At 44.5% G+C, this 12,279-nt stretch overlaps 1 protein-coding gene across 1 annotated transcript in view; it reads left to right on the forward strand.

The window, feature by feature from the left end:
• The window catches only part of LOC138283896 (proprotein convertase subtilisin/kexin type 5-like), a 570,601-nt gene that overhangs the window by 230,010 nt on the left and 328,312 nt on the right, over window positions 1-12,279 (forward strand). Inside the window, exon 10 of the mRNA XM_069222102.1 lies at window positions 5,737-5,979. Coding sequence (XP_069078203.1) covers window positions 5,737-5,979 — 243 coding nt within the window. The remainder of the gene's footprint in view (window positions 1-5,736; window positions 5,980-12,279) is intronic.

The raw sequence follows: 12,279 nt of genomic DNA on the forward strand, positions 1-12,279 counted from the left end.
TTTTAGTTCAAAACAATGTTGTCACTGACATATTTACCTAACTATAATGTTACTTTAACCTTTGTTTTTTCAGTATATATGTGTGTGTGAGTGTGTGTGTGTGTGTGTGTGTGTGTAAATTTTAAGCTAACAGCATTTTTGCAACAAAAGGTGGTTTGACAAATGAATGTGTGCGTCAAGGTGCATTGTCTGTTTTTTTCTGTGTTTCCTTTTGGTCCATTCAGCAGCTGTGGTGGAGGGGCACAAGGAGAGTGGCCCATTTTAGAGATGCCACTATATGGCACCGCAGCCTGCAGATTCTGGTCTTCCACCCAGCCTGTCTGTGTCTGGGAATAAGTGATTGTTACTCACAGCTGACAGAAAGGCTACAGCTCAAATGTGGAACTCACTCTCTCGTTTTTAATCTTTGTAGCCAAGCTTCTTCATTGAATTCAGGAAAGCTTAAGTAATAACTGCTCTAATCATTCTGCCATAACCATCACACACAGTAATATGGTAGCTAAGAGCAAATGTTACACTCTGCAGCAGTCCATAACATAGTATATTAAATAAAGCAGGGTATAGGGAAGAGAGAAAGAGGCCCTAACTATCTTGTCACCGAGAGATCTGAAATGTTTACCTGTTGAATGTGTCACTTTACTAGAGATAAAATGGAGTTAAAAGACGAAATCTTTGTACATTCCAATAAAAAATGGAATGGGCCAATATATGTGATTGGTTTTGATCAGATTTCAGAGTGGGCTTGTTCAGTCGCGGCTCACAGGGGTAAAGGGGGCAGGCAGTGCACAGGAGGTAGGGGGGCAATATTAATAAAATAAATTAATTTGGGAAAAAAATGTACCTCCGCTTCCATGCCGCCGCTCCTCCGTCTACTTAGGCTGCAGGCATAGGATCCCAGCCTGCTCTGCGACCAATCCTGACGCTGCTCAGAGCAGCTTCAGGATTGACTGGGAGCGCCCAGCCATGCGCTCCCAGGCAGACTGGGAGCCTGTGCGTTCTCTATGCAGCCCTGCAACACAGTGCGGGGCTGGATGGAGCACACTGCGCATGTGTGTTTGGCCGGCCGGAAACGGCTGGCCAAACACACATGTGCTCTGAGGGGAGTGCACAGTGCACTCCCCTCAGGGCTCGTCATCCCCAAATCCCCTCCCCTTTTTCAATGAAAGGATAATAAACTGTGTTTAATATCCTTTCATTTTTAAAGGATTTACAACGCTTGCTGCTGGTGGGGGGTGACGCTCCTCCGCCATAGCGAAGGAACCGCCACTGCTTGTTCATGGATAGCATTAGGTTTCCGAAAATCATGGCTCTTTTATAATATACCCCAGATTGCCCTGTGATTTTGTATTGAGGATAATAAACATTTTTTCTTGTAAATTATATCATGCGCCAAAAAGGAAGTATCTATTCCCAGGTATGAGAAATATAGGGTTAGAGAACTGTGTGCCAACATCATTGTATTTACTGATGCTAATTTCCCTACTGGAGTGTTTTGTAACTTCAAGTTTTCTCAAGGCAGTCATGACTTTCAGGGAAATACTTGTATTAGTTCAGTTGAAAATCAATTTATTCAAATTACTGTTTTATGCAGTTTTTTAATGATATTGAATGTTGTTGTTTTTTTATGATCGCAGTTAATCCAAATAGACTGTGCAATGCTTAAATACTATACAAAGCTCCAGTTATGCGGTTAATAAATTCAATGTACTCACCACATTTTGTTTAACAAAGATTATAAGGTTAATAACAAGAGCACAACATACATGGCCCCTGAAAAATTTGTGCACACATTGCTTATAGTTTTCTTGTAATGCGCCTTCCTATCTGCCTTATTTAATTGTAAATTAAAAAATGTATTTTATACGTTAAATGCACACGGTGATTAGGGACAGCAAACGCACACGAAGGACTATTGAAAGCAAATTGTTCTGTGTGCTCATTTGCATTTCCATCCCAGTATGCAAGTTGCTAATTCTGTGTCGTTGATGTACGGCTGAGGTTCACGAACAGTTTGTCCATTGTATGGGTAGGAGCGGGGGGCTTTGGGTAATCTACATAAAAAAGAAAAGTGTTTTTGTATGCTTCCCTTTTAATTTAAACCCTGTCCACAACTGTTAAGCATTATGCTAAATAAAACCTGTAACAATGCCCAACGAGTTTGAAATGTCACCATGTTGACATTTCTTTGGCTACAACTACATCAGTTGGCCAATGGTGGTACTCAAACTGACAAGATCAACAATACCCAAAACAACATGTTTACACTGCAGGGCGTCAGTGGCTAATTACTAACTATAATCATAGCAACTTCTGTTTCAGTTCCACAATTTAGAAATCAAGCCCCACACACTATGATAGACTTGTTATCCAACAATATAGATGGTCTGAAATGCACTTCTTCCTCAGAGAGAACTTTACCAGGCAGAGTTTCCTTTGTTAGTGATGTGTGGCCCTTGGAGCTTGAAGCTGCTTTAAGGGGAAGGGGGGGGGGGCTTGAAATAGTAAGAGAGGGTAAGGTGTTAACTTGGATTTGCTTTTACATACAGAGTCTCTGACCCAGCGAATATGACTTTGGTAAGAGAAAAGCGAAGCTCTTGTGCAGTGATGGATTCCAGAAAGGAAGTGTGAAACACTTGTTTTCTTTTTCTAACAACCAGCAGGTTTAGGAAATTTTAAACTGTGGTTAGTTCATTCATTACTCATGCTTCTCTGCGATTGTAGTGATGCATCAACTCTGCCCACTCGCAGTAGTCAGTCTCCTGTGTCTGATTAGCCCCCTGCAGCCCCATGGCAATCCATGGCTCCTCACCCCTTTGGTAGTTCATGCTCCTCTCTCGTATAGCCCTGCAGCAGTCCACAACCCACCAAAGTCGTGTCCTGCACCAGCTGACAATCATCTCTGCTCCAGGCCCCGTTTCACTTGTGTCGTGGCGAACCCCAAATCCATTTTTCCCCAAAACCATAGCCTCAGCAACCTCAATGATGTCCAAGGGTCCCCTCAACAACATATCTAAACTAGTGGGGAAAGCTTGATAATCTGTCAGGCAGCAATGGGTCCATGGCAGACCAGACACAAGAGGGTTTGTCACAGATCCCCCTGGCTTGCATAATAAAGCCACAAGAGACCACAAAAGACAAAGGAAATACAAAGTGAGAGAAACAAGCCTAATTGAAACCCTGGGGAAAGGTGGAAGAAAATGGGGATAACTGCTCTCTCAATATAAGGAGCATGCTAATTTACCTTTCCAGGTGGAAGTTGGAATGGGACAATACCTCTGGGGACCCTAAGAGGAGCCCACCCACAGGGCGTTATAAAAGAGGACCCGTAGCTAAACTCAGGGACTCTGCTGTGCTGCACTTTCTCTGGACAACAACGTAGGTGGAGCATAGGACATGCTGCAGACAATAAGAAAACATATCTGCACAGTTAAGGAACTACCCTACCAGCTAGGGGTCGAAGGGTGCCTTTTCTGCAGTAATGTACCTACCTGGTAATAAAGCCTTTTGAACCTTATTTGGTGGGCTGTCCCTCTGCCAACAAGCACTGGTTTACCACATGCAGTATCAACGGTGAAGCCTGCAGGACAGTACCTTTACCTCAACAGCCACCACGAGACTGCTATTCACAGTCATATATGAGACAACAATATGTATGGCATCACCATTAGTTGTGGTATTTGGTAGTTGTTCTGGGATTTCAAGGATATTTTGACCCAACAGTTCCTTCCTTCTGTGGACTCCTGGTGGGTCAAAGACCCCATTTTGGACGAGAACAATAGAACCAACTATAGTGAAGGCCTGTAAAAGCAAGACACAAAAGAAATGAGAGGGGAAAGTTGTTCACCATTTCAAACACTCAACCTTCAAGACTGTGCAAATGAAGGTCCAGTTGGCCTGGGGATATTTTTTGTCTAGTCACGAAGAAAGAGGTAAATCCCTACCATGTTTCACGGGAGAAACTACACTGGTGCAGTAGTGGAGTGTGACCCCCATCTGCATTCACAAACCGATTGCAACCTAGAATGGGCTCTTCACGTGCTAATTATCTTAAGTAGTATTATTCTTTATCATACAGGAAGGAGAGCCACCTGCTACCTTCAGTGCCAGGAAGTGAGCACCTCAGGCTCTCATAATGTTGTAAAAGTTGAGTACAGGAGAGCTTCGGTATCAAGTGTTGTCACTGGCAGCAGTATGTTTAGGGCTTTCTGTACAATCCTTGTGGTAGAAGTTTCCCTTGCACGAGATCCCCTGTTGAACTGAATTGACTTACCAGAAAGTTTGTCACAACTGTGGGTGTCCGAAGGCCAGCATTCCAGAATGGCTAATGGTGTCCATGGTCTCATTGTGGAAACCTGTAGTGACATTGAGTTCAACTCAGACCTTTCTTTCCCGTACTTTAATGAGAGAGTCTCTGGCGGGTTCTTCTTCGGAACAGAGCTTCTCTTGAGGCCAACCTTGAAGCACAAACCAGTGACCATTCAACTGTGTTATCTCTTCCCTTGTGTCTCTGTCACATATATTCTCTGTATCCAGCACTCGTTCCCTCATGGGGCCGTGTTTGCAAACGAAGCAGATGTTCCATGCGATAAATTGCGTGGAATAGTATTCTTCAACCACACATCCCCAGGGAGATCATGGGCTTTTAGAAGAAAGCAGGTAAAGGCTATGCTCCCTTAAAAGTCACAGAATACTGAGGTAACTTGCAACATCCTTATTGAGTACAGTAAAACATTTTGGTCCCTGGACCTCCCCTAATCCTGTTTTAAATCCTAGGGTGTTTGCTATTTTAAGAGAAACATATAGTGCAGTTGAATACATTTTGATTCTATTTGTTGCACTTGAGCACCTCTATATTGATGTTTAACTGGTTATAAAATACATGTTAAGCAACGTAATATGTCTCTTTTAGAATGAAGGTTTAGTAACACACTCCCTTCTTGTAATGAACTCCAGAGCTACAATAAATAAACATTCCACTGTGAATACGTCATTGTCAGCTGACTGTCCATTTCTAGAGAATCCAGTTCAGAAGTAAGAGGGTTCAACAACATAGTTGTAATTTCCTTTGTTTAAGTAGTGATGGTAATTCTGCTTAGTGCCCCCACCCGCCCCTTTCACACTATCTGCTGGTTCTTGCCTTGCACAAGGTATTTGATGTCACAGTCAACTGCAGAAAGTTACCAATGTTGACATTTTTATTATAACAATCGAGCAGTGATGTGAGAACTAGATATAATAAGAAAATGATGTGCTTTTTTTAAATACATCTTAAGGCTGTTCTAGGTTCTAATATTTTTAGACATTGAATTCTTTCATTTCCAGAAATAGAATTTCTAAAATGTACTTTGCATTTATAAAGATATTTGCTTTTAACTACGATGTTCTTGAAGTCTACTGTGAATTTGTTTGGCTTGGATTTAGGGCAAACTTGCTTTTACACAACTTTCCTTAAGGTCATTTAATTCAGACACGTGATGTATACAATCTAGTATTGTTAATTGGTGGTGTCGAAATCAAATATACTCATTAAGCTAGTCCACTAAAAAGATGCAAAGGTTAAAGTCTTACATTTTAAAGAATATTCAAATATTGTTCAGCCAAAGTAACTCAGTAATTCATGTCAATTTAAGCATATATTTTGTGACATACTTGAATTATCCGTGTCTGATCCTTCTCATCCTAGTACTAGACCTGATACTTTTTTATACAAGTAACCATAGACTTTTTTAATACTAGAATGCAGTTACCTCTACCTTTATCTTAATGGCACCTGCAAAGCTACATGTCCTGATGGGTATTATGAAGATCTCGACCAAGGAAAATGCATCCCCTGCTATTCCACCTGTGCAACCTGTTCTGGGATCTCCTACGACGACTGTGAATCATGCAGTGCTTCATATCCGAAGCTGTATCAAGGGGAGTGCTTGGAAGAGTGTCCACTGGGCACCTTCTACAACCGCTTGGTAATGGAATGTCAAGGTGAGCCAGTCCTCTTTGGCATGCATTTATTTTGTGTACATGTCCCTTGTGCATTTTTGTTGCTTATGTCTTGCTTCTGAATGTTTGTTAAGCATCAGCAGTGGGGAATAAACAATTACCTAATAACCATGGACTCAAAGTAATAACAAGCGTTTCCATCCCAGAAATTAGGCCCATATCTTAAATAGTCTGAAAATTATATTTTAAAATCAGAATTTTGTATTCAGGCCCAGACTGGCGCCACTGACCATTGGGCGTTATTATGGTGGGCTGGAAGGGTAGTGGCCGATTTCACTATTGGAGGGGGCAGGTTCTACTGATGGATATGGAACAACTGCATTTTCTGGTTGAAGCACTTCGACGCTTTAAAAATAAACAATGCAAATCAAATATATTTAAAGTGAACTTCAAAACCAATTGCTTTTGCTTTGGGTCGGTCCTGTCTCCTGCGGGGTCACCATGAGCAGCGATGACTTTCATGGCCTTTGGGGGTGGAAGGATGAGGGGTTCTGCGTCTGCTGTTGCTTGGTTCAGAGGCCAATAAATAAATAATACAGATTAATCAAAAGTCAAAACGGTATATTTATAATGTGATATTAAATTAGACTATTGCATTGAGTGGCAAATGTTAGAAGTGACAGATTCTAAACATAAACATAGAAGTATTGTTGCCGTCATCATCATTGCCCTCACAGGGATGCTATTAGTGAACCAAGAGAAAGTCAGTGGCCTTTGCTCCCCATACATGCCCTAAGGAGTTACTATGATGTAGAAACATTATAGTATTTGGCTTTTGTGCACCCCATACCCCAAACTGATGTATTTCAAGGTGCTCTCATGAGATAATGCAGAAAAAAGGAGGCAATGTAAAAAAGGTATTTGCCCAGGATGACACAATGGGGAATCCGGGATTGATGCATGGATTCCTAGTTTTACATTGTGCATTTCAGAGGCTACATGGTTGTCGCATTTTCTGTCACATTTTAGATTAAAGCTTAATGCTTTGTGTGCTTGTGGTGCTAAATCAGTCCATTGTGTTAAATGCATCGGGACTATGCATCTTTCATAAGATCGGTGGCAGTAGTGGTTGGGTAGGGTGATGTTTTAATGCATAAGGTAAGAGTACTGATCTCACCCTCAGGCAGGGAGAGAAAGGTGGTTGTAGTTTTTACAGGGGATATTGAGCAAAAAGCAAACCTCTGGATGATCAGTGTTTGTGAATGTGGCCGCGGTTAAGACATTTGAGGTCACTGCATTTTTTAAATGTTTGTCAGCTAAGACCAGTCGGCCAGTAGCTGGCAGGCGCAGAGATGGAGAGTTTAGGTACTAGTTCTGAACAAAGAGTTGAAAGTCATTTGAAGGTATTTTTGAAAGAGCGTGGATGTTCAGTAAGGATAGGCAGGCCTTGATGTGCCCTTGCTTCCCTAGGTCTCAAGGTAAATGAAAGCAGTGGTTTACGCTTCTAACCATCACCACAGATGCCCAGTTACAAATAGGAGGTTGCTGAGTTCTGAAGGTCAGGACATTGATTCTTCCCGTGACGTCATTGAGGGTCAAAGTTTGTGTGTGTCATTTCTGCTACCGCAGGCATTTTGATGAAATCTGTTTGAAATAATTGCAGATATTTGTAAATGTGATAGCACCAATAAAAGGAACATCCACAGTAGATTATTAAAGATTAAATACGAATCTAATTATCTCTCAATATCCACAATATCTATCAAATTCACTTCTAGAGACTATCATGACTTGTTAGAGGTAATCCTCATTAACCTTGTAAATGGGAATACTATTTCACGTCATCAGGTATTTCTCGAGATTCACAGCAGGTAGCGTTTGAAGACTACCAAGAGACTGATGTGCCAGAATACCCTTCCGTGTGATAGTGTGCTCTACAAATTCTCATAACATAACAATGTGTCCTGAGTGAGAGCTCATTTTAAATTGCATGCATGCCTTCAATTGGTATGGTAGGCCTCACTAAAACAAAGGACCACAAAAATAACAAGAACGAACCATACATTAGTATAAGAGCCTACCGTTAACTGTGCATCATGCATGTCATTACTGGCTTTCATTTTGTTCTTTTGTTCAGATATCCCATCCACTGAAATTTAAATCCCGTTATCTTTAATGGGATTTAAATTTTGGTGAATGGGATATCTGTCATCATTGTCACGGAGTAACCTGTTCACCGAGTTCTAAATCAGGCCCACAGTTTCTGCAGCAGTTATTAACATACTAGTGTCTTAACTACGGGAAGAGCTAGAGCAGTACTTTTTTACCACCTTAGGCAATTGTCACAGGAACTTTCATGGCCCATCCTGCATCTTGCTGGAAACAGCAGCATTTCCTGAAATATCTAAAGTATACAACTGAAAATTATGAAATACACAAGTCAACATAATTAAAACCTAAGAGGACACAGCACAAAAATTCAGAACGCAGCCAAACAGTCTTAATACAACACAACAGAATCATATTGCAATAATGCAGCATAAAAAACATAGGGCCTGATTCTAACTTTGGAGGACGGTGTTAAACCGTCCCAAAAGTGGCGGATATACCACCTACCGTATTACGAGTCCATTATATCCTATGGAACTCGTAATACGGTAGGTGGTATATCCGCCACTTTTGGGACGGTTTAACACCGTCCTCCAAAGTTAGAATCAGGCCCATAATCACTGAATCAAAATGCTACATAATAGATGTGCACAAATGTTTTAGTTACACATTAACACCTCCAGAATCCTACTTTCACAATATGGTGATAAAATGTGTTTGGTGCAAGCCTTGCCTTAACTTTTAGGACCTTTGAGCCTTTTGCATTTGTATCCATGCAGTAAGGGGACATAAAACACAATGCATGCTTGGCCTCATTTCTGCGAGGAATTCCCTTTGTAAAGCAGGATCACATGGAATTCTTCCCTTGCTAATTTTCATGGTACCAATGGAAAGACTGCAGGCAAGGGAAAGGAGTTGTCAGAGGTCTGACAGTGAAGGATGTGAACAAGTAGCTGGAGAGAAATGGTATGAAGGTGAAAGAGGATGGTGATAGCAATTTTGTTAGGAAGGTGATGGAAAAGGGAGAGTCCAAGATATTAAGAAATGGAGCAAGGTGGTTGGGTGTGTGGACGATGGTCTGGTGGCGTCCGAGCTCCTGCAAAACCAATGTTTTAACCTTCAGCTCCTTCAAGTACTAATGCACATCAACTGAGTACAGACTGTGTTCCATCGAGCTTTACATGAGTGTTTTTCAATTTGTTTAAAAACATGTTCTTAAAACTTGGGAAAATGAGAGAAATCTGGCATATATTGTTAGCTCTTATGCTTGGGTGCATAAGTGAAGGCTTGGCGATTCTAAGCCAGTATGACTCAGAAGGCTCTCAGCATTGCATAGTGCCCAGTCTCCCTCTGCAGGTCCGGGTGCCGATGCAAAGTTAAGGAGCAACCAAGCCTTCTTCTGATATTGGGATATCTGTGTGGTGACCTGCGAGAACTCCCAAATGATTAGCAACAATCCCTTTTACATACTTAATAGACACAGGGTTTTCTGATCCTACTGGAGTCCACCTCAAGATTGAAGGCAGTATGTTTATAATGTTTCTCTTCAGTTTCATCAATATCCTTCCTAGCAAGCGAAAATGTGCATACTGAAGGGCAGCTCACCTCAGAGAGTAGGACTTTGCAGACATTGTGAGATATGATGCATAATCCACAATCCTGCTGAAGAATCCACACCAATACAAAGGTTTTGTGGTGTTTGCAGTGCTACACCAAAATGTAAGCAGGTCCAAATTGTTAAGTAGTGTTGCCCTCCTAATTAGAGACTAGCATTCATATCTCATGGGCCAGATGTTTTTTTATTATGTTTTGGAGCTGGGTCCGGAGAGAAGACTATGGCTCTCATTACAACCCTGGCGGTCGGTGATAAAGCAGCGGTAATACCGCCAACAGGCTGACGGTAAAAAAAATGGAATCATGACCACGTAGGAAATCGCCAACACAGACAGCCACTTTAACACACCGACTGCCATGGCGGTAGCAGCTAACACCGTGGCGGTAACTGCCAACAGCCAGGCAGAAGACAATGTACCGCCCACAGTAATATGACACACCTATCTGCCACCATTTCCAGGAAGGTACCAACGCCAACAAAAGCACAGCAGAAACAGTACACTAAAGGGAAACAACTCACCTCTCGACACTCAAGGAAGAACCACAACGCCATGGAGCCCGAACTGCACATTTTTCCAATGTTGGTGTACCTACTCCTACACCGGAAACACGAACGCCGGCAAAGACGACCAGGGTGAGTACTGCACCTAGTACACAAGGGAGGGGGGAGGAAAAAGAGAGTGACAAACACACGCAACATGCAACACCCCCACACCCACCCTCACCCCCAACACCATACACACAAACATATGCAGCAACATTACATATACAACCAGTAACCCTCAGGAATAACGCAAGAACAAAAGGAATGGAGTAAAATGAGTGTAATAGTACAGTTTTTGAGAAATACGTCCTTAAATCAATAAACAGTATGTACAATATATACAAAAGGAGGGACCTTGCCCACTCCAAAATGTCCGTGGCCCACGGGGCCATAACACATAGGCCAAGGCCACACTTATCTCCTGCCTCAAAACGGAGAGAACACTACAGGGGCATCAGGTCGAAAACACACAGGCACATCAGGGGGACAGGGAATGGGGGGACACCTCAGCCGGAAGAGGGTACAACGCCACTGCTCCTGGAGGGAGCTCCATGCCCATTGCTTGGTCCTGGGGAGTGCAAAGCCACAGTCTTTCAAGTGGGTGGTTTGCCCACTGCTTGGTCCTGGGGAGTGCAAAGCCACAGTCTCTCAAGTAGGTGGTTTGCCCACTGCTTGGTCCTGGGGTGTGCAAAGCCACAGTCTTTCTAGTGGGTGGTTTGCCCACTGCTTGGTCCTGGAGAGTGCAAAGCCACAGTCTCTCGAATGGATACCTTCTTCCACTGGTTCTGGAGGGGGCTTTGTGCCCAGTGTGCTTCATCCTCCCAAGGAGGGGGTGAGTGGATGACTTCTTCCACTGGTTCTAGAGGGGGCTTTGTGCCCAGTGTGCTTCATCCTGGATGGGGCAAGGTCACAGTCTCTCACGTGGGTGTCACACCGACAGGTGTTGCAGGGGCCAGGACACACTGCAGCCCATGTAGGCACAACTACACACTGCTCGCTGGCGTTGACGGCTGCTCAGTGGATGGCATTTGCGCTGCAGGTGGCGGTGCTGTCAGTGGTGGAGGGAGGCTCCAGCCCTTCCCCTGCAGCCTCGGATGGCTGCCCACTGGGGCTGCTGCTCGCAGTGGTGCTGCTGGCCACGGTGCAGGTGGTGGTGCTGGCCGAGGTGCAGGTAGGGGTGCTGGTGTCGGTGCTGTCAGTGGTGGGGGGAGGCTCCAGCACTTCCCCTGCAGCCTCAGACGGCTGCCCACTGGGGCTGCTGGCAGCTTGTACTGATGGCCGCAGTGCAGGTGGCGGTGCTGTCTGCGGTGCAGGTGGCAGTGCTGTCAGTGGTGGGGGGAGGCTCCAGCCCTTCCCCTGTAGCCTCGGATGGCTGAAGTGCCATGGCTGGTGTTGTCTGCCCCTTCCTGCCCTTGGCAGATGGTGGTGCCACCTTGCTTCTGCCAGCTGGTGTTTTTGTCTTGCCCTTGCTGGCTGCTGGTGCCTCCATCCCCTTGCTGGCTGCTGGCGCCTCCTTCCCCTTGCTGGCTGGAGGTGCCTCCTTCCCCTTGCTGGCTGGTGTCCCCTTCTTGCCCCTGCTAGGTGGCGGCCCCTTCTTGGCCCTAGCAGGTGGTGCTGGCACACTGGCTGTGCTGACAGGTGCCTCCTTGGAGCCTCTCACACCTGCAGTAGCTGCAGAAACCACAGTGGCCGTGGACTGGGGTGGCTGAGGTGCTTGGCTGGGTTCTGGCCACCCTGGCCCGAAGTGAAGGACGGGGGGAGGGGTAGGGAATAGGTCAATGGTTGAGGAAAAGATTCTTAGGGACACTAGGGCGGGAAGAGGGTGAAGGTTTGGGAGTGGAGGAAGAAGGAGTGGTTGTAGGATGTGTCAGTCTGCTGTGTTTGGGTGCAGGTGCATGGGCTGGATGCTGTTGTGAGGTTGATGGCTGTTGGGTGTCTGTGTGCTTGCATTTGTGTACTTTGGGAGGAGGGGTCACAGAAACAGTGGGAGAGGACATACAGGACATGTGCATGGATGTGGGGGTGGTGACTGCCAGTGAGGGGCATGTAGTGATAGGTGTGCTGGTGATGGCGGT

Source organism: Pleurodeles waltl, chromosome 3_1, assembly GCF_031143425.1.
Source record: "Pleurodeles waltl isolate 20211129_DDA chromosome 3_1, aPleWal1.hap1.20221129, whole genome shotgun sequence".
NCBI lineage: Eukaryota > Metazoa > Chordata > Amphibia > Caudata > Salamandridae > Pleurodeles > Pleurodeles waltl.